Consider the following 22,259-nt stretch of genomic DNA (forward strand, 5'->3'; position numbering starts at 1 on the left):
GAACAGTGGATGCAAACTAGAAAGTTCACCCCTTGCTTTCACTGAATTAATCACTAAGGTTCTTTTTGCTGAGGGCCTGTCCATATTGTTTACCTTGTTATGAAAACTGATATGAATGAAGTCTCTGTACTGCAGTCCTGTTATTTTTAGGATGGATCCAAAGTGAAAGTTATGACGATCACTGCCAGTTATATCAGAATCTGTTGGTCTATTTCCGCAACTAACAAACACAGAAGAGAAAAACTTTCATGTTCAAATTTTGTAGGTGTCTTCAGGAATCAAACTCAGTTACATTTGCAGAAGGATTTTGTCCAGGAATCAAAGGCTCATCTGATTTCTTGGAAATTTACTAGTAGTGATATAAGATGTCAYCTCTGCCCACAAACCTGCTTTTGTCTGAAGAACACACCATACACTTTCAGTTCAAGGACTAGCAAACACACCTTTTACAGGACTATCAAGAGAGCAAACAAGGCACAAAGGAAAAAAAAAAATTACCAGAGGCCAATCATAGAATATACAAATAAGCACAAAAGAAATTCAAAACAAATTGAGTATGGTGGCCTTATCTAATATTTTATCTGCATTTATCTATATTTTATTTGCATTATGTCAAATTTAAGCTTTTCACAAATTTAAGTCATTAACACTTGCAGGTTAAGTAATTTCATGTTACCAATTTAGGAAAAAAAAAATCATGGTTATAGTCACAGAGTTGGGTGGTCACTTAAATACATGGTAATCTTAGGCAGAATTACATGTATTTCAATATTGACTATAAAATTTTTTTGAGTGAATGTGGACTCCAAAGGTTAGGGTAGTGGGATAAGGAAAAGGGAAGAATACGGAGGCTGAGGCAACACAAAACTTTTCCCCATCCCTTTAAGCTAGAGAACTGCCAATAGTTTTCACCAAAAGCCTCATTTTAAAACTCTTTGGTTTCATTCAAACTCTTCTCAGCGTTTTGCTGAACGAATCTCACTGGTTCAGACTGAATGAAGGGCAAGCATCTTCTCCACCTCCTCTGCAAACTTTTCTTAGAGACAAAYGCTAATCCATCTGTGAGAGTGGGGAGAGGCAGTGAAATTTTGTTTGTGTCTGTGGAAGACAACTCTACCTGCTGCTCATATACTCTCATGAGTGACATAATTTAATGAAACAAAAATACAGTTACTGAAACTATTTACTTGTACTGATATTTATAAGGTAAAAGGAACCGGTGCATTTTTAACCTCATGATCCAACCTACCAGTCAGCATTGAGCTTGCAGAGCGCAGTGAAGGGGTTGGTGTAGATGTAGTAGGGCCAGCCATAGGCAGCTGCAGCAAAGTGCATGTAGTGAGCAGCATTCTCCAGTTCGATATCCAAATCATCAGTCTGAGAGGATATGGGAAAGAAGAGGAAGGACAGAGAGGAAGAAAGATGTGTAAGGCAGCCCCAGAATAAAAATCTGAATGCAGACTACTGGAAATGAAGACTTGTTGAAGTAAACAGTATACAAGAGCAAACCTCAAGGGTTTGCAAACCTCAAGATGCAATAAGAATAGCCCATATTTTTTCAGGGAAAAAAAAAAAAGGTGCTTATTTACATAGAAACACAACTCAAGAATGCTGAAAATCTCTCATTACATTATTTTTCTGATACTTATGTATCAATTCAATCAGTACTGAAAAATAAGTTACTTAGGGATTTTAAAGGAATGGGTGATAAAAAAAGGAAAGCAAAAGGAATTCCATAAAAAAATGTGTGTTTACTGGATGCTCTGGTTTAACTTCTGTGGAATACAGAACAACAGAAGATAAAATAATTTACAAAAGATATTCTAACATAGGAGGTAAGCAAAAATCAATTAGCAAACTGCAACCCTTCATCTGCAAACACTTACAAGCTGCTATTTTTGCTTATTATCTTGTCTGGATATATGCAGCAAACATTAAAAAATTAAGCAAACCAGAATAATAAAGTCTAGCTTTTCAGTTCTTTTCTAATAGGACCAAATATATTTTTCTCTATGTTTTCCTTCTTTCCTATCTCTTCAGCAGTGATATAAAGACCTAAATTGTTCCTATTTTAACTTAATTTCTTCTTCATATATAGATGAATACATGCTGAGAGTTGGAATCTTCAAAGAGCTAAGAGACCTAAAATTTCTTTTCCACATCAGTATTGTTAAAACATAAACTAGGCATCCTTGAAAAATCCTGCTCTTAACTGCTTCAAAACTTGTGTCAATTTGGATTCATTATCAAGTCCTATTATTTCCCCTTTAAGCTGTACATATGCAAAAGGCGACATATGCTTTGTTTGCATACTCATCAACATGTTTTCACTTTATTTACTCAGAATTTAAATTGTGAATTCTTATAAGTGTTTAATTTTGTCAAAAAAGCATTCGTATGATGAACTACATTTCAAGTAAATCCACCACCCTCTCCTAAAGATGTGGCAGAAGCTGCTATGCTTCTGTCTTACCACAGGAGATGATGGAGAATGACACARGACTTCCTCAGGTTCTTTAGGGCAACTCTCCATTTTGTCTTGCTCTTGATGAAGCAGAGTCAAACCTGCTGCTATATCACTTGGCACCAGGTCAGTGTCCTATAAAAAGAAATGAGAGAGTGCTTAAAAAAGACAACACAGCAAGATCATCTCATAAGAAAATGCACAAGGAATTCTAGATTGTTTTTTTCCAGTTGACATAAATATATGTCACTCAGAAGACAATGTGTGTTACAGAAAGAGGTAACATCACCATCTAAATCACCCTGTTGTATCTACAGAATGCTCTCTACAAATAAGACTGATGACAATTCTACATAGAATTTCATCACTTAGCCAAAAAACTCTTTGATGGGCCTGCCCAGTCATATAGTAAATAATGATCCTGACACAACTTAACAATGTTCTGCACCACCAGGTAAAAAGCTCTTAAATCCTCTATACAAACATAGCTTATTATTATTCCTTAAATACAGAGAACAGTTAAAAGGATTTCACAGAAGAGGGCTGAAGGGCTTTTATTCAACTATCTGGGTCAACCATCTCCCCATAAGACTGACTTCCTTTATTCTACAAACCACTGCGTAGGCAGAAGCTATAAGTTAGCATGCACAAACACTGTTTAATAGACAAGAACTTCTAGTTTCGAAACCATGAACAGATCTCAGTGTCAACACGGAACTCTGATTGCCCAAGCAGTAGTTGACAGATATGAGCCAAATCAACATCATTCAGTGTTCAATTAAGTATAGGTTTTCTACAGTTTCCAAAAAGCAATTTCCTACATGTTCACAGATAAGTCTGGTGCTTGATCAGAACCAGAAAACTGCCTTAACGTTTTACTGCTGTTTTGTTTTGCTTTGTTTTCTGAAAGCCGTAAAGCCAGCAGATTCTTTGATATTGGTATAACTTTCTACTCACAGTCAGTAGGAAAAAAATTTRTATCTTCACATATTAAGGAAAAAAACCCTTACTCTTATTCTCCTGACAAACCCCTAAGAAGCAATGCTGTTTTCTCATGGCCCTTCATGCTTGTGAAGGGAGAGAATTTTTTTTTAAAGAGAGAGAAAAATTAGGTTGTTATAAAACCACCTTTAATTTTGAAATTGGCATATTCAAATCCCGATTTTAAGCTAGCAGTGAATGCTTACTGAATACATGCACATGTGAATGTGTTGCAGTATTTGGAAATTCAGTGTTAGTCAAAAGCAGGAAAGAACATTTTTAAAAAAAGCTTTCCATCTTACTGAAAAGTAGGCGCGGAAAAGCTCTGCAATACTCGTAAAAGCCACTCGATGGTCATCATCCTGCACAATGCAACAACACAGTAACCGGATTCTTTTTTCCCAGACTCTGGTAGCAGTGCTCTTCACATTGTACAGCAACTGCCCTGACTGACTGCTTTCCAGGTTCCGAGTGACACCATCAGTGAAGCAAACTGTCTTTTTTCCTCCAAGTGGATCAAAGACGATTATAACTCCAATGATGGTGAAGATGATGATAATCCAGCTGCAAAAGAGAGGGAAGTGGGAGGAAAAGGCCATGAAACCAGGTACTTCTGAAACAGGCAGGGCAATACAATTATTGAGCTCAAGAGACAGCAAACAGAGGTAGGTGTGGAACTTTGTAAGGAGGCATAAGAACAACACTGTCAGCTCACTCCACATGGGGCACTAAACTGAAAATCATACTCTGTGCCTTGAAAATTCCAACTAAATTTTCCAGTGATCTAGTCACTCTTTCCATTTGGTGCACTTCTACATTCAAATCTTCCTTTTTGCTTCCCTTCCCTTTTCCCTTCCCCTTCCCTTTTCCTTTCCCCCTTCCCTTCCCTTCCCTTCCCTCATCTTCTTATTTTTCACCTTATTATGCATGTAGTCTGTAAGGCAGGAACCGCAAACCTGTTTAGGGATGGATATCATTTTATGGTAGTTGTATACATTTAGAATTTTTTTCTCCTTTTACTACGAAGTCTTTCTATGAAAAGTCAGAATAATTTAAAAGAAATATCAAAGTCCTCAACTGTCAAAAGAAAGTCATAAATGAATACATAAAAAAGCGCATACCACTATTACCTTGCAACAACTGTCCCAAATATGACACTCATCACAGTCTTCTCGCAATGCACACTGCTGTCTGACACCCATACAGCTCCTACAACAGCCCAGATGAATTCAGGCAAATAGAGAAGTAGGCGTGTGTAAAGTAACTTGGGAAGAGATTTTCTTGGGCCTGGATTAGAAATTGTTCCTGAAATTATAGGAATGATAATGCAGGAATTTAAAACAAAATAATAACAAGTGATATAGTCTTATATTTAAAAAACATTAAACCTTAATAGACTTTTTTTTTTCCAATTCAGCTGAGCTTATCTAAAAAAGAAAAAAAAAATCTGTTTTATTTTTCTGCTTGGTAATCCTAGCCACCTATTAATAATATATGCAAACAAGGAATGAAATTTCAGCTAGGTAGGGACAGCAAAGCAGGATTTTACAAAACTACCTGCCCTGAACTAAGAGTTTAGTCCCAAATATGGTTTATCGCTTAGGAGGGTACACAATGACTATCATGTCTTTAATCATGTCTTTATTTCAGCTTTCCACTCTCCAGTTATCCACTCTCCTGCTCTAGGTGATCATTTTAAAGTGAGTTATGTATCAATTTTTTGAAAAACACAAGTATTCTAGATGAAGGAATTTACGGAGATGAAAGAAATCTGTACTGAAGTAGTTTAAAAAAAACAACACATATTTGAAGCACTAGAAGTACTGCTGGTTTTGTTCATTACCAAAATCACCAATATTGGGCTGAATGACATCCCAGACATTTTTAAATGCTTTATGGGAGTTAATAGTTAGCTACCAAGGATTAAAGACAAAACTAGTCACTCAATATAAGAGCACTGGAAAAGATAATACATGCTAATACAAAAGAGATTGTGAAGCAATTCAAACTTTCATCAGCTGCAATTTTAGAGATGCTGCTTTGTAGCCCTATAGGTATTGAAGTTCTATTCACCCAGTTGAGCACTAAATAATAAATTAATTCATTCACATGACTTTGAGTACTTTCACTTTCTATTCAGGAGAAAAGACATATAGGACTATTACCAGAAAAAATACTTTCTGTGCTCTTAACTCACTGACAACCATTTTCTTTTAGTATTCTTAGGCAATAAAAAGGGTGTATTTCTATGGCCAGCTTAGCTTTTTAAACCAGTTTGTTGATCATACCATAACGAAGGCAGTGGGGTGTGTGTGTGTGCACTCATGTGTAGGCAGCAAAGCTTGTAAAGGTTTAAAACACAGCAGCACAAAACCCTTAACTCTGGGAACTTCTCTGCACATGTCACGGCATGGTGCACACCCAGGGGCAATGCTATTTAAGAAGTCCCTGAGCCAGCAGCTGCCATTCCCATCCCATGCAGCAGCAGCCTGGCTGCTTGYGCCAGTACAAGTGGATGAACTGCAGTTCCTGTGAAAACCAAGTAACCCATCCAAAACCCCTGTGGATGAGTTCTCCATCCAAGCTGTCTGTTGGAACCGTAAGGCCCATGTCAGTACAGTGCAAGGGGYGATGCAGGAACCACTGCTGGCAAAAAAAAAACACATGTTATGACCACAGTCCAAACCACCTCATTGATAAGCTTCTTGGAAACTGAGTCTCAGCACWCTTCCATTTCTTAGTTATATGACTCTACAATCACTTTTAAACTGAGCAAAGCTCCTTCCTCCTTCCAGTTATATCTCTCACCTCCACAAAACTGATACTARAAACTGCATAACTTGGCTGCTCTTTCCTCTGGAAACTATCATAAAACCATTCATTTGATTCATGACCAGAATTATCTTTCACATCTCTGCTCTGTTACTACTTCATGTATTCTTTATGCTTCCTTCCATTTAATTATTCTAAATAATTTCCTATTTACAGCATGTGATGAGAATCAACGTATTAGAAATTATGAGGAGAACCGGGGACTGCCTGAGCCTTAGCAATGAGCTTGGACGCACCCTGTGCTCTGGGTGACCCTGCGTGAGCAGGGGGTTGCACTAGATGACCTCTGAGGTCCCTTCCAACCTTAAGCATTCTGTGATTAGAAATATACAACTCCCCAAACCATATAAATATAGTAGATTTATATTCCTAGCAGTATTTTATATATACACTTAATATTTCTAGCAGGTAAAGACATTCTTCATCAGGAAAGAAATACATCAATAGAGAAACCATAGGAAAGGCATTTTGTTATCTCAAAATGAAGTGATTTACAAATGACTAGACTTTACAATAGGGCTAAATTTGCCTMTGCAAGGCAAACTTTGCAAGAAATTTCATATGACAGAGAGAGATTTGGATAAATTCCCCTAAAAACCTGTCATAGACATTACRTACAGTGTTTCATTCCAGGTCATAATTAAATAGTGGGTGTAGAAGAAGAAATTTTCAAGATGCTCTAATGGCAGTAACTATATTTTCGTTAGCTATATTAAACTATTATCTCTGCTTATTATGTCTGTATGTACTCATGTGTAGGCAGCAATAGCATTAATCAGAGTTAATACTATTAAACCAAATTAGGGGTGACAAATAGTTTCTTTGGCTTGACTAATGCTAAAGCACTTGAACTTTTTGCAAGTTTTTGCTTGTTAAATATCAGCTAGATTTAAAATGTCCTATATAAATACAGAATAATATGACACTATGTATGCTTTAAGTGTGTACCTCGCATACTGATCCACACAATAGCAGACAATGCACATATTATGGCAGCCAGGAGAACCAGGAGGACAAGCAAGTAGCTGTGCAATAAGCTTCCTCCGGCACAGTCAAACTGCCCTTTGTGGACTGTGTAAAGAACAAGAATTCCAATCCACCTACAAGAAAACAGGATAACAAAAGTCAGTGCTGGAAAAAAAAATAACACTTTTTTTGCAAAGGGATCGTTTAATAACAAGTCTTTATCTTGCTTAAAGCATTCTACAGAGCTTAACGGGGAATTCGTAAGTAATGAATGTCTRAGCTCAGACTGTAAGAACATACAGCAATACTGGCAACCTAGCTGGACTAGACACATTAGCTCACGGCRCTACCTATTTCCAGGGATCCCACAGACGGGTTTAAAGGAAGGTGTCCCCGCGTGACGGTTTTACGGCGCTTCCCGCCGCTAAAAGCGCGGCTCGCTGCGGCGCACGGAGCCCCGCGTGCACCGTAAGGGCGTCAGGGCCTCCGTGAAGGGATGACAGTCCCGGCACGGAAAAACCGAGGTGCTATCTGGGGTCCCCCAGCCGCGGATCGCGGGGCGCTGGAGGGAGCTGTTCCCGTCCCGCCGCGTCAAGCCCGCGCGAGCAACCAACGGCCGCGGGGTAACGGCCGCCAACGGCCGCAGGGTAACGGCCGCCTCGGGGCCCCGTCTTACCACACCACTCTGACGAAGAGCTCGAAGGCTCCCGGGAGCACGAAGTCGTCGCTGCCGATGGCCCAGCGGCGCCCGAATAGCACGAGCCCCGGCATGTCGCGGCCCGCGCCGCCTCCCCGCCGCCACACACGGCGCGACCGCCGCGACAGCCCCGGGCGCCGCGGGCCCTCCCAGCGCCCGCCCACCGCGGGGCGGGCGGCTACGTCACGGCAGCGCCGTGACGCAGCACGCCACGCCCCGTACCGCCCTGAGTCAGCCGCGCATGCGTCCTCCAGCGCCCCGGCGGGCGCATGCGCCAAAATTCCCGCTCCACGCGCCAGCAGCCCCGCCCGCCCCAGCCTCTCAGGCGCATGCGCAGACCCCGCCTTCACTACGCGTTACCGACGGCCTTGAGCTGCCGCCGAGAGCAGGCGACAAACCCAGCAATTAAATAAAAATGCCGCTCTCACCATTTCGTAAAATGTTTATTGAGGATGGTAACACAGGATAAATCATGCAACAGCTCAGTAAAAAAAAAAAAAAAAATCATTTGAAGGACAAAGAATGATAACTGGTGCTGCTGATTTTGAAAAGTTTATAAAAAAATATTAATTATCCAAAAGTGACATCAAAAACCACTTGAAGCTGAACATGGATGTTGCTTATAAAGCATTAAAAAGAAAGTGTAGACATTATCTTAAAGGATCACCTACAGACAACAACTTATGATCTCCCATTGCTACAGCCGCAGTGATCGAGCACGACTGCACGCCCAAGATATTTAACCTTCTGTTCCCGAACAAAGAACACTGTTACAAACACTTGCCACTAAACAGCATTACCGTAACTCTCATCGGCTACGACCTGCATTGCCAAGTGCTTTTATTACTGGGATTATCTCCCCAAATACCATGGCAAGACAGGACAGGGCACATCCTTGTGGCCACAACWGTTATTTCCTTACTATCCTCTTGCCATCAGCCTGTTTTAGAAAGGCAACGGGTAAGGAAGGGTAAGGAAGTGTGACCGTTCCCCTTCTGGCACCAACACACGTTTTAAATAAGGAACTCCATGTCAGCAGAGGGCACAAAGACTGAGCATCAGCACATCACATCAAACATTGGTGGTTTCAGATTTAAGCCAACATATATTCACCTTTTGGAAAAAAATAAATATAGTGGAATGAAAATTGAATCAAAAGGGAAAGAATAGATGACTACCATCCATCAGGAATGCACACATTTGTGCACTGAAGAAAAAAAAAGTCATTTCAAAGAAATTCTTGAAAATTAAAACAAAACAAAAAAAAAGTTTGCACTTGTTCCTGGTCATTAGCAATCTCAAAAATCTCACTTTTGGAACTATTCCAATTGAAACTATACACTGAATTTACTAATACAGTATAAGTTTCTTTATGTAAAAAATCTTTATACATAGTAATAAAAAAGATAAAGGCAAGATGCATCAAACAGAAATCTGCTGGTTGTTTTTCCTCTGTTCTTACAGAGCCGCTGATGACTACCTGCACTATAAAGAACTGTGTATCCAACTTTCTGTCTCAAGCATCTTCACCTTTGCTTGTGATAAGGATTGTTCTGTCCAAGCATCCAAAAGGACAGATGCTGGTGACTTTTTTTTTGGCACTTACGCTGGCAAACTGAGCTTCTTTCCCTTGAGTACTGTGAAGAAAAAAAGGAAAGAAAAACATTAGCAACACCAATGTTATCTAGGAAAAGCACACAACTTGTAAAAACTCAAAGCGACTAGAACTTATGAAAATTCGGTAACCTTGTTACAAGGCAGGTTGTTGGTCCTTCCAAGCTTGCCTCTCTGCTTTCAGCAAATAAAACTATGCTGAAAAACTGTTCAAATCCTGCCCTCTTGTGGCATCCTTAGACTCCAAACTGTCATAGCACACACCAGGCTGTGGCTGCGGTTTCTTAGAACCCTAACTAAAATAACACAGTCACATATCTCTGTGGTTATACGATGGAAGCTGGAATGCAAAGAAGGGCCAAAATACAACTGCACCAAGCAGAAAAGACTGCATTTACACTTGGCATATAGAGAAACATCCACCGTCCTCTGGACTCTTACATCAGCTAAATCTTTCCCACAGTGTTTCAAGTGCTGAATCAGCAGCAAACTGAACACCGTCATGGGAAGCATGAAGAATGTGTTTGTTGAAAAACCGCGACATGTATTTAGCCATATTTATGTTAATTGTGTCAATGAAGCTCATCAGAACATTGAAGCACTTACAATGCCATTCACACTCAGAACAATCCGCAGAAGCCCCCAAATTAGTAAGAAATGTATTTGTTAAATCTATTAATGAGAGTAATAACTCCCTCAGAGATTTAACAGCTAGCAATATCTACATAGCAGATCCCTACATTTCCCAATGTGAAGCTGCAAGTTACTGCTGTACTTACCTTTTGTAACATACAAATAGAAGAAGTCACAGTAAAGAATGGTCTGGACCACACCAGCAACAACAGCTATGAGGTCAAAAAATCCCTCAAAATAGTAGCGCCAAATCCAGTTGACCAAGTACAAGGCACGGTACAGACCCAAGAAGAACAGATAGTGAGTAGTGATGGTCTCTGCTTCCCCAGTTTTGCTGATCATAAAAAGTTGCGGGAGAATAGCAACCGACTCGAGATAGATGGAGAAGGTCCACAAGATCTGAGAGGGGAAAGTAAAACAATCAAGTATCCTACTGATAAGTGAAACAAGAAACATATTTGACTTGGTTTTACAGACTCCTAACAGCTTTATGAAATTCTCACTTGTGTTTTCTATACTAAATAAAATATGTCAAAATTCATAATCAGCTCTGAGATGACACGAGACTCTTGAAATCAGCTGCTTAGCAAGCCTGTAGATCTGGATTTACCGATGAGGAATCTTAAGGCAAATTCCTTGAATGAAATACAGCTCAGATTTGGCGCTGTGAAAAAGCTGCATGGAAAACTAAGCCCTTTTTCTTCCATGTTCCTTTTTTTTTTTTTTTTTTAAATCAGATTTAAAGCATGATTTAACACAGAACAAATTTTAAAGCAACACCTCTAAGTTTCATACTCTAAATTCCTGCATTATTTAATAAAACCATCTAACTTCAATGAATAGAAAAATGCAGTTCAGTCTCCTTAAAGTAAATGCATAAAGTTATTTTTTGGTTTGTGGAAAATTTACCTGTTGGAACTCTCTGTAACTACATTTTTTCAATATAATTTTTGACAAAAAAAAAAAACCCACAGTTGTATTACAATAAAGTAAATCTCCTTCAAATACTCTAGTCTACAATAATATAACTCAAAATGTAAAAAGTATTTTAATTCCTTTTGTTTTCACCAGGTGGTGGCATCAGCTACTCACAAACTGTCACTGCTCTAACACACACCTTTATCAAACATAAAGGGAATGATACTACCAAATTAATATAACAACCAAGATGTACTGGGAAAAGATACTCTGCTTAAAATACTCCATGTTGACAATAAGTCTCTTTAGGTATCTTAGATTTTCAAGTCTRTCCCATGAAGATACATAATACCATTAGCACAAATCAACTACATATAGTTTTAGAAACTCTTCTCACTTGGTACAGCAGTATTTTTCTTCATGGTCTACATATTTTAGACAAAAAAAAAAAAGCACCCCCCCCCCCACACACACTCTTACAACCAACTCACCTCCAGAGGAGAGAAGTCATGATTGACAAGAAATGAGAGCCCACCAACAGGAACTATCAGAAACTCCACTCTGAATGTATCATGGTTTCCATCATAAGTGGCCTTAAATTTCATGTAGATCAGATATACAGTGGCATACGAGCAAGCAATGTAGATAAGCTAGAATACAGAGCAAAAGAACAAAACATCATAAGGTACAGGATTGGATCAAATTCACCAGAAGATATATTCTCCCAGGCACTGGGAGGAATAAGCTTCACCCATTTGAGTAGTTTGCATTCACTGTTTGCTTACATACTTTTGCAGTTGCTTGCTTACATACTTTTGCAGACACTATGTGATGATATTTAGCTTTTTTCAGTGGAACAATAAATCAAAACCAATGACTCTTGGCTCTGTCGGTTTTATTCCTTTAGAAGTAACATACAATCTTGGCTCTGCTTGAAGGCGAATGCCAAAACTTTCTTGAGATCCTTTCTTGATTGGTGAGAACTGAGGCAGAACTGAGCGACTGACTAGAGAAGGAAGATCCCTTCTGCTACTGTACAGGAAGCAACAGCCCAAACTATTCCAGTTGAAGAACACACCTCTGCACACAAACAGTTGTAATAAGGATCTTCTACATTAAAAACTTGGAGATAATTTAGTTCAAGCAGCAATTAAGAAGCCCTACTGAAACTCAACCATTTAACAAATCCCAAATTAGTCATTTCAATTTAGATACTTAAAAGGCTTTAAAATTTGAAAAGAGGTGGACAACATTCTCCAACAAGCCAAAAGAGTTAACGTAAGAACTACAGCAGATGTCAAAATCACTAAATGCATTTGCTCCCAGACACAAAACTACACAAATAACATGTAAGGAGGCTCAGAATCCACATGACAAGTTATCAGGTTACCTACTAGAGCTATAAACTCATGGTAAAGGGCACAGTCATAAAAGACACTAAGGAAATGTAAAGGAATCCCCCACCTCTTTATTAAATGTTTCTTCCCCTCTTTAATAAACATTTCTTCAAAAGAATTATAGTATGTTTTAGGACCTCAGAAAGGTTTATTGTTAAAAACAGTAATTTTAAAATAAAATAGCAGTGAATAGTAACTATACAGTGCATTGGCAGAAATGTAGCCCATACTCAGACAGATGCTATCAAAAAGCAACTGTAAGATGCAGAATGCTACGAAGTCTACATACCAATAAGAAAGGCATATAGTGCCAGCTCACCTATTTCTGGATATAATCTTGGAGCACAGAAGCAGCTAGTACTTTCCTCAATATCTGTTCATCATTGCCAAACATGCAGCTCAAGTTGGCATCTGYAGTTTAATTAAAATCTCACTAACTAAAAATAGTGAAAGAAATCCTGACTTTACAATTTCTCTGCCATTGATCACAGCATTTTTCTCAGATGAGAGGGGGCACTTTTTAACCAATTTTGTCTTGGTACTACAATAATGGTTATAATAACTAACACAGCATCTTTGAGCAGAAATTTTTGAAACTGTCACAGAGGCTTCTATTTTTCATATTAATATTATATGTCAACAGAGGACCACTCATTACAGAGGCTTGGTTCAGTACAAACAGGTATATCACATGTGAGATTTCCAACATGCGTTTCTCTTCTGGATACAAGAGAAGTTTGCCCTCCAGAGGAAAACACAATCCCGTTCTTGTTGCGACAAACTGACATAATCCCAAATCACATAAATAACCTGCAAAGAAATAACTACTCCCTTAGTGCACCCAATATTAGTTTTCAATATCTGCAAGAAGCCCACAATAAAAAAAAAATAAAAAAAGCTTCTATTTCAAGGACATTTAATTCAATCCATAACTTTTCATCAAGACTCACATTACTATTCAATAGAAGTACACATACACTTATTAGAAGCAAGTCTCGACTATAAAACCTAAAATATTTCATAATAATACTACTAATCTAATATCAATCTAATACTAATTAGATAATACTAATCTTCCTAATTCTTCAATACTTTCTGAATTACTGACTGGCCAGTTTTTGTTCTTGGTGAGGTTGCACTATCCTCTGAATACAAGAGCATCAGGTAAATCCAAGAATAAAGGAAGTAGATTCAAGGTGAGGACTCTGGTCATACAAATGGCAAATATCCTATATTCTCCCAGTCTGACATTTTATTTTCTTGTTGTATTTAATGACAGGCATAAGCAGAGATAGAGAAAACTAACAAATTTGGCCTACCAGATAAATGAAGGGAAATTTAGTTGAAGYTACAGTCCTAAGGTGCACTCTTAAATGCACACTCTTCACTAGTTATGGCTRCTTATTTTGAGAACTGGATTATTTTACGGTGTATAAAAAGAGATTTTCTTAAGTTCTAATCCTCAAATGAGAAGTGTAATTTATTCAAAAGCCTTCAGAAAAATGTCTTTTCAATAACCAGAATGGTATGTATTCTAAGTGCCATATTCTCCATATAAACAACCTTTTAAAAATACGAGTGCAGAAAACATAGGGTGGTGAGTCTATTTCTCATGTTCTATATCTAAAGCCATTCTAAAACTTYTTAGGCACTAACTATACAGCAGGTCATTTAAACAGGCTTTGATTAATGAAATTATGAACTCTGCATGCAATATTACTAGCTTTTCTAACTCTTCAGGATACTCTACCTTCATAGATGTGTTATACAATGAAATGAATGAAGTGAAGAGGTCCAGATACCGGGTAGTGAAGACCAGTGCAAACAGAAGCTGGCTTTTTCCAGAAATACCTAAAGCAATAAAGGAAATCATTAATTATATAAAATAATCACTTTTTGTTTTTTTTTAAAACACTCAATACTGAGGATAAGTGCTTATTTCTAAACAAGCTGGCTATGCAATTGTCTGTGTCTATGACTAGGACAAAAATCTAGGTTTCCCAGAACTGAGCTATTCAAACAGAGATGCAAGTCCATAGAGTTTGGTTCTGAGAATGAGAGTTACTTATACATCATTGAATCAGAAAAGATGCTAGCATAACACTAGATTTAGAAGTTATTCAGTCACAGCAGATAGCTTGCAGATGATATTTTTGGAGATTGCACTCTGTTCTGCATTGTCACTGGGCACTTTGCAGCAAGGCTGTTCTGCTTTCCATTCCCAGAGTGCTGTCACATGCCTCAGTACATTCTCTTGATGCTGAATAGCTAGAAAGGTACAAGGGCAACAGACAATACAAACCCTAACGATAACCAGATGTTTGCACCAATAACAGATTTTAAAGTAATTAAACRATCTTAACAACAGAAGGCACTTCAATTCTGCGATTTAATTGCCAATTTGACATAAAAAAAAAAGTTCTAACATTCAGAGATGTAAAATAATAATAATAATAAAACAAGTAGAGCAGAGAGCTAAAATGATAAGATGTCTACATTTCATCACCAATATAATTTTTGATTTTAGTCCAAAGCTGTGACATCAACAGTGTGTTTGTGCTTATCTCCAGCTACTAGAGCAGAGTTTCTGAGTTATAATATAGTTGCTAACAGTATTGCTATGTTAAACACTGCCCCAAAGATTTGCACAGTAGGGATTAAAATCACTTGTAACTTCAGAAGAGTCAGATGAAGCACCCTTCCTGACCTGTGTGGTTCAAGGAGACAAAACCACCTAGCTTAATGCCTCTATCTTGTTATTCCAATTACTCTTGTTCTCAGTCATCCAGTTTAAAAACAGTTCAATCCATTTAGCTAAGCTGTTCAAAAGCAAATAAGGGAAAGCAGAAGTGTTCAATGAGAAAGTGTTATGATGCAAGCTTGAAAAACCTTGCCCCCTTTATACTGAGATATTTCTGAAAAAGGTTTTTATGAAAGCAGCATAAATTAATTAGAAAATAACTACTATGGTTGTTGAACTCCTTTTTCATTTAAGCTTAGGAAACACTAAAATTGCTGTCCAAAATAAACAGATTTTACATTTATACATAGAGTACAGAAATGGCTAAAATTGAAAGTGTTTTTATATGCAGCTTTCACATACAAAATGGTTACTAGATGAGCCTCATCTAGTCAGTATTGAGTAGATACAGAAAAAGTCAATTGTGAGTGTAGCACAGTGAACAGCAAATGCCTCAAAACAGTTTTTCAGGCTGCAAAACTATAAAGCAAAAGCTGAAGCATTTCAGAAATTTTTCAAACTCAGGGGAAAAAAAAGGGTATTTAACATTTCCTCAATAAGAACACTGCAAGGAGAGCTGAAGCAGTGCTCTCAGCAGCAGCCCAGGTGTGCTCACTGAGCTGGTATTACAGCTCAAGACACAGCCCTGCTCTCAGGCCAACACATCACTACAACAAGCAATGGTGTCCTGAGGTCAAGACTGGCAAGACATGGAAATCCACCTGGCTACACTGCTGCACAGCATCAGGACCACAGGGTTTGGTTAAGCTGAATTATTTAGCATGCTATTTCCTTTTAGCAAATAAATGCAATCAACAACAGGGAAAAACATATAAAATACATTAATCATAGCTATGCATTTGTGCTTGGATGTATTGTCATTTACAAATGTAATCATTTGACAACTGCTCAAACGAACTGCCAGTCCCCTTTCCCTCTTAAGTCCAAAATAGTGCAATATTTATTTTTATTTTGAATTTTGAATCTTTCAAATAGCCAAGTGAACCTGAAGACATCTTCAAGTCAAGTCCGAAGTAATTTTCAAGTTAACCAGAACAGAGTAGAGTTGAAGGTTAGATCAAAAACCTATGGGAAGTTCTGTACACTGGCAAAAAAAAAAAAAAAAAAAGACCCACAGATGAGGAAACATGCAAGTGCTCTGCTGAATGATTCTGAAACTTCAAGAAGTATATCAATATCTCTGCCATGGTGCTGACTCTTGGTTAGCAACTTCAATAGTGAGACTACATTGGAGCTCTTCTCCTCCCTCACCTTTTACTCCTGCAATCACTGCTTAGTTCATAAACTAAGTAAACATTTTTATGTCTTCCCCTGTAGCTCTGGGCTTAAATTTCTAAGAGACAAACTTGCCATTTTCCTCTCCATCCTCAAACATGAAAAACTTTTGCTCTCTGGATTAACCAAAAGCAGTAGTATGAAACGCTGCAACCCAAAAGCTCAGGTGATTTTTACTGTCTGGGAAGACAGCAGAGATGAAGCTACAAAATGTTCTGGGCCAGTTCAGTTTGCTGTGATGATTTAGATAAAGCACTAGGGCAGGAGCGGCAGCACTTGGGCAGCCTGGCTGTGGAGCCCGTGAGCTACTATCTAACCACAGACTACATAACACTGCAAACTAAACCTTTCCATAATATTGCCATTGAAACCTCGTGGATTTTTTAGAAATATTTAATGACAAGCTAGTCTGTAATCCAGGTTGGTCACAGAAACTCAGCTTCTCTGATTCTACTAACATAAACCTCATAATGCTATTAAAAAAAAAAAAAAAAAAAAACACACACCACTAAACTCAAATGCAAAAACACCTCCAAATGTGCCTAAAAGTAGTATTCTTGGAGAAAGTATAGACTATTGGGCTCCAGTGTATGCCTAAGTACTGTACAAACTCTTCAATGTTCATCTCTTCATCTCACCTGGACTACAGTAGGTAGATAAACAAAATTATGAGAGACAGCAACACTTATCAAAACCATTACACATTGGACATCTGACCTAGTTCTTCATAGTGTCAGCATATAGCTACTACTGGCATATTCCCCTGCACGTCACCTTTAACACCTGACAAATGACACTGAGAAAATCAATTTTCAGGCAGTAATTTGCTGTGCAATCTAATTTGACTTTGAATGTATGAGAAAATACACTCTGAACTCTGTATATGAAAACACAAGATTTTTCAAGTCATATGAACATCATCCTTTTAACAAGGATTGATACAAGTCAATAATGGAATTACCTGCAACATCCTCTACAATTCCTAATAATTATTTCTGAGCTGCTATTTGGAGTGGCAACCATTTTTCCCCACATTCTTAATTTGGAAACTCAAATCACTAGTCAGACAAAAAATTGGTCCCTTGCCAGCTCTGAATACAACATTATTACTTGATTAACTTTCCTCTTGCTCTTTTAACATATTGACTAAATTAGTGGAAAAAAAAATGTAGAATGAGTTTGTCAAACACCGAAAACGCAAACTGTTTCACAATGTAGATTTTCCTATCCTCATCTCTTTTTCTCGGTTACAGAAGTCAGTTCCTAGGAAAGAAAGTAGGAACTGGTGCATCTTTTCTGGAAGCAGTAGATTGCAGCAGAGGTATACAGGCTGCCTCCCTCTTGCTTCCAGCTGCTTTTTCAGCCCTCTGAGCTCCTCTTTGAACAAAGGCCTCAGACACACACAGATGTAGCTACAAGAGAGGAGTCAACATTATGCGGCTTGCCAGCTCTTCATGGATCACAGAATACAGCTTAGCAATCACTTGGAGGCTTTTATTTATTTTCTAAGCTTCCACTGCTTCAAAAATGCACAGCAAAATCAGCTGCTGGTTTGCTCATATGTATCCATAGTCCAGAACAACCATGAGGTATACATTTATACACATAAACTGCTCTAATAACCATGCAATATTAAAGAATTATGTAAAACTCTCTAATAAGAGGCATTTAGCAGCTGCTGCACATTAACTTGTAACTACCAAGGGTTTGTTGCCGTAAAAATCTCAACAGGCATATTTGGTGTGAACATATTGAGTTTCTCGTATTAGAAACCAGCAACAACAAACTACTACAAGGAACATGAAAAAGCTCCCAAAAATAAAATCCCAGGCTCCTTAAGGTGCTGATCTCATTCTAGCCAGACTTGCTCTCTCAGATATTAAAAGGAAAATGGATACAGATCTACTTCTGGACAATCAGACAGAACTAGAGAACACAAAAAAATAATCCCACAAATGAATCCCATCTCTCTTCCCCATCCCCCCGAAACATGAATGAAAATGACATTTTCCACTGAAAAAGCATGTCTATCTGCTAGCAGAAGCTGGCTAATTTGGTAATGGGAACTCTCATAGGGCCTATGTAATACTTACTTCTCTGTGTTGGAAAACGCAGTACTAMAGATGCTGATTGTCATGCTTCTTCCTTGTTACAAGTCAGTTTCTAGCAACAGTCTTATGTGACTTAAAGAAAACACCAGTTCAATTCTCAAGTGCAAAGATACAACTGGGTACACTGTCATGTTGCACTAGACTATGTAAATAACTTTGTGTACAAGSGTCACTTGGGAATCTCCTCAGTAAAACCCCACTATGAATTTTAACCTTGCATAAGAATTTGTCATTTTCTTTCTTTAGACAGGAAGAAATATTTCACAGATCATTAACTCTTTTGCTGTTTGCAGTCTTGACAGCATTCCCCGAGTAACGGGGAAGAAAACAGAACTGGAAGGAGGAATTATAGAACAAGCACAAGATCCACACAGCCTGAGTCAGGAAAGATCATTGGAGAAGAGATTCTTTAGCTTCATAACTCCCAAAGCAAGAAGTTCTTAACTGTTGCTATATTTGAGTCGTAGAGTCATTTTTATGGTTCTTTATAAAGTTAAAAACTGCACACACAGTAAACATAGTTCTCAACCAAAGCTATTTGTTTACTATGCTCTTTCCATAGATTCTGTACTATCAAATGATTTGCAAAAGGTGACTTGAGAGGAAAATATATAGAATCTGCACCTCCTCTTACCTGAAGCTGAAATCTCACCTACCCATTCTTAGCCTTTCCAGGATGCAGTTTAAACTAATTCCTCGCTTAAACTCTTAATAGAAGATTTTGAAGATAGACCTTTCAACTTTGTACGCTTAGCATTTCAGCAGTTTTTCATGTCAACGCATGGCAAACTATGACTTGGAGASGTTCACTAAGAGTCGAAGGCAAACTTCCAGTCAAAAGTCAGTCCACAGAAAAGACAATACTTCCAATATGTCTATTCCATACAATAGAGAATCAAAAGATCATTTTAATTTTTTTCTAAATTCACTGAAATAATCAATTGGACTGCTGTAACAAGAGCTGCTTGTTTCCAAAGCAATTCCTTCCAAATGAACCATACTCTAAAAGCGAAAAAGCCAATTACATCACTTGAAATGAAGGCAAGCACATGCAGAAGCCAGGAGAAGGCAGCAGCATTTCCCCCCGCGTGGACAGCGATCCTGTGGCGGGCGCAGGGCTTCCCAGCGTCCGGCCTGGAGGGTGGCTGGGACCCAGCTCCCTCCCCGCCACACCTTCCCGCTGCCACGTCAGACCAGGCCATGGATCTCGACTGAAAGCCTGTTCATTCCAGCCTGTAAAGAGGCAATCTCATCCAGCTTTATCCTGCTATTGCTCGTATAAATAGGAAAAGATTCCAGGATCCTTGAAAATGGCATGAATCAGTTTGATTCCTACAGCAGGAGGGACAGAAAGCATAGGGGCAGAAAAGGGTGCATCCGCGGCAAACTCATTCCACTAGTGCGGGGAGGAAAAGGAAGGGAGCGGGAGAAACTTCAGGATCTGCAAACTGCAAGTCAGCTACTCTAAATGTTGCACCAACATTAGACCCTTCACACATCAGGGTCTAAAGCTGCTAAGTAAACATGCTGACAGAACACAGTGCACTGTCAGGAAAAGAAAAAAAAAAAAGGAAAGAGAGAGRAAAAAAAAGGAGGGATAAATAAATAAAAATAAAAGGGAGAAAGCAGATTCCTCCAGGAGCGGGAAACGGAGGCTGCCCGCCCTGCGGGAGATGCAACYCCCCACTCCCACCACCCCAAGCGGCCTCCCCATTCATTCTCCCGTGGCCGGGCAGTTACATAAGGGTCGAGCCGCCCGCCCGGCGACAGCGGCGCTCGGTGGGGATTAAAGTACAAACAACCGGCGGCGCTCGGAGCTCCGCAGAACGGCGGCTCGCACGGCCGCTTCCCCCGCCCCCCGGCTCCCGCTCCCAGCGCCGAGGCAGCGGCTCCCTCTACCGCCATCCGCCGCCCCGCTGCCGACACGGGTGGGCTCGGGCACCAGCGGAGGCCTCTCCGCGCCGCCTGGGCCCCGCTGGGCCCTTCTCCCGCCCGCCCGGGGCCAGGGCTGCGCGGCAGCCCCCCCTCCCGCCGGGAGCACCGGGCCGGCCTAACCGCCCGCCATCCGCGGCCGTTCACCACAGCGGGGACCCCCCGCCCCACCCGGCCTTCCCTCACGGGACAAGAAGCGGCCGCACGCGGCGGCTGAGCCGATCTCGCGCCCCCCGCCTCACGGAGGGGGCGGCCGCCGCGCGCGGCCCTCGGCGCGGCCCCATTCCCGCCCGCCGCACGCACCGGCGCAGGAGCGGCTCTTCCATATCTTGAGCAGCAGGATGATGATGGCCGCCAGGTGGGACAGGTCCCCGCTGAGGCGGAAGATGTTCATGGCGGCGGCAGAGGCGGCGGCGCAGCGCGGAGCCGGGCGCGAAGATGGCGAGAGCTCAGCGGGCACCGAGCGACGTGGCCCGGGGACGTGGCCAGACAGCCGCGGCGCGCGCTGCACCCTGGGAAGCGCGAGGCCCCGCCCCGCTCCCACCCTCAGCGGCGCGACCCCCGCCGCGCATGCGCGCGCGCCGCCGCGGCCGTTAGCCCCGAGCCGCGGGGGAGGGGCCTGAGAGTGGGGGGAATGCGGCCAGCGCCATCACCACTACACAAATGATTTGTGCCTTCTCAATAGTTTAGATAGTTTGAAAATTGCCGTTTAGCTACTAGGCAGTACTTGTGACTTTCAAATTGGTGCAGTGGTTCTATGAAAGACAAAGGCTGGAAGTGGGGGCGAAGCAAGTAGCAGTAAAACTAAATATCAGGACACAAAATCCTTCCTAAAGTCCTCGTGTCTGCCCTTAAAGGTTGGTGCTTGTTACCACAGTCCACATGGCAACKAGACTGCAGGTTTTCCTCCGTGTTAGAGCAGACGACCAACCTATGCACTCAGGGCGAATTGTGGTGCTGGTTACACTCCAGCAGCAGTCTCTCTCTTCACAATGTTAAGATATATCAGCAAAACAAAGCTGATAAGCACCCCAAATGAGTGCTCTGGGGCTCCAGGAAGGTACCAAGAAGCAGAGTCCTGAAGCACCCTGTCAAGAGTCATTTAGTTTCTCCGGAAAGAGAATTTGCATGTTATTTGCATGTGGTTTGGGCAGTTGATACTTAACAGATATTTTCATGTTTGTGAAAGAAACTATTGATTTGATTCCTGCTTAATAGTCCATGAGTTAAATACAGAAACATGTATTTTATCTCTTTTAAGTAAAAAATAGTTGCAACAAAAAGGTTTTGCAAGCTAACCTGCTGCATCTCTGGCTCCCTGCGCCTGCAGGAGGATGTTACCACCAGGACAGCAGTCCTGCAAGCAGTTCAGAAACATTTGCTCCTAAGCAGTTGTTTTTCTCCAGTAACCCTCCAGTGCTCCTTCTTAGAGAAAATAAATAAATAAATAAATAAATGGAAATTAGCAAAGAAATCTAGGAAATTCCCCAAATAAATGTAATTCTCAATAACTGTTCAAAAATGGGAAACAAGTTAGGCAGTAGTATTTCATACTTTTTTTTCCCCATCATCTCATAAAGAGCAAGTTATTTATTTTAAAAAAACTCTCATTTCACATTAGTGTATCCACTCTGAGAAACCTGCGTAAGGACTTTATTACAGCAAGCTGATGTGCCTC

General features: G+C 40.2%; 2 protein-coding genes across 2 annotated transcripts in view; both read right to left on the reverse strand.

The window, feature by feature from the left end:
* DAGLB (diacylglycerol lipase beta) overlaps nt 1–8,014 on the reverse strand; it is a 12,551-nt gene extending 4,537 nt beyond the window's left edge. The window contains exons 1-7 of the mRNA XM_026054164.1: nt 7,920–8,014; nt 7,226–7,377; nt 4,576–4,750; nt 3,748–4,009; nt 2,474–2,599; nt 1,250–1,377; nt 94–220 (exon numbers count right to left, since the gene is read on the reverse strand). Coding sequence (XP_025909949.1) covers nt 94–220; nt 1,250–1,377; nt 2,474–2,599; nt 3,748–4,009; nt 4,576–4,750; nt 7,226–7,377; nt 7,920–8,014 — 1,065 coding nt within the window. The remainder of the gene's footprint in view (nt 1–93; nt 221–1,249; nt 1,378–2,473; nt 2,600–3,747; nt 4,010–4,575; nt 4,751–7,225; nt 7,378–7,919) is intronic.
* Nucleotides 8,015–8,366: 352 nt separating this feature from the next.
* KDELR2 (KDEL endoplasmic reticulum protein retention receptor 2) lies at nt 8,367–21,088 on the reverse strand. The gene is made up of 5 exons (XM_026053987.1): nt 20,885–21,088; nt 14,253–14,353; nt 11,597–11,755; nt 10,334–10,586; nt 8,367–9,577 (listed from the first exon to the last, which is right to left on the reverse strand). Exons 1-5 carry the CDS (start codon nt 20,973–20,975, stop codon nt 9,543–9,545), a joined length of 639 nt encoding a protein of 212 aa, XP_025909772.1. The 5' UTR covers nt 20,976–21,088; the 3' UTR covers nt 8,367–9,542.
* Between the last annotated feature and the right edge of the window lie 1,171 nt (nt 21,089–22,259).

The sequence above is a fragment of the Nothoprocta perdicaria genome, unplaced genomic scaffold, assembly GCF_003342845.1.
Source record: "Nothoprocta perdicaria isolate Ctin4 unplaced genomic scaffold, notPer1 scaffold_12, whole genome shotgun sequence".
Lineage (NCBI taxonomy): Eukaryota > Metazoa > Chordata > Aves > Tinamiformes > Tinamidae > Nothoprocta > Nothoprocta perdicaria.

Coding starts and splice junctions, on each gene's coding strand:
- KDELR2 (XM_026053987.1), bottom strand. CDS start 20,975: ATGAACATCTTCCGCCTCAGCGGGGACCTGTCCCACCTGGCGGCCATC. Junction 11,756..14,252: donor TGTATAACACATCTATGAAG/GTAGAGTATCCT, acceptor TCTGTATTCTAG/CTTATCTACATTGCTTGCTC. Junction 9,578..10,333: donor CTATTTGTATGTTACAAAAG/GTAAGTACAGCA, acceptor TTTTCTTCACAG/TACTCAAGGGAAAGAAGCTC.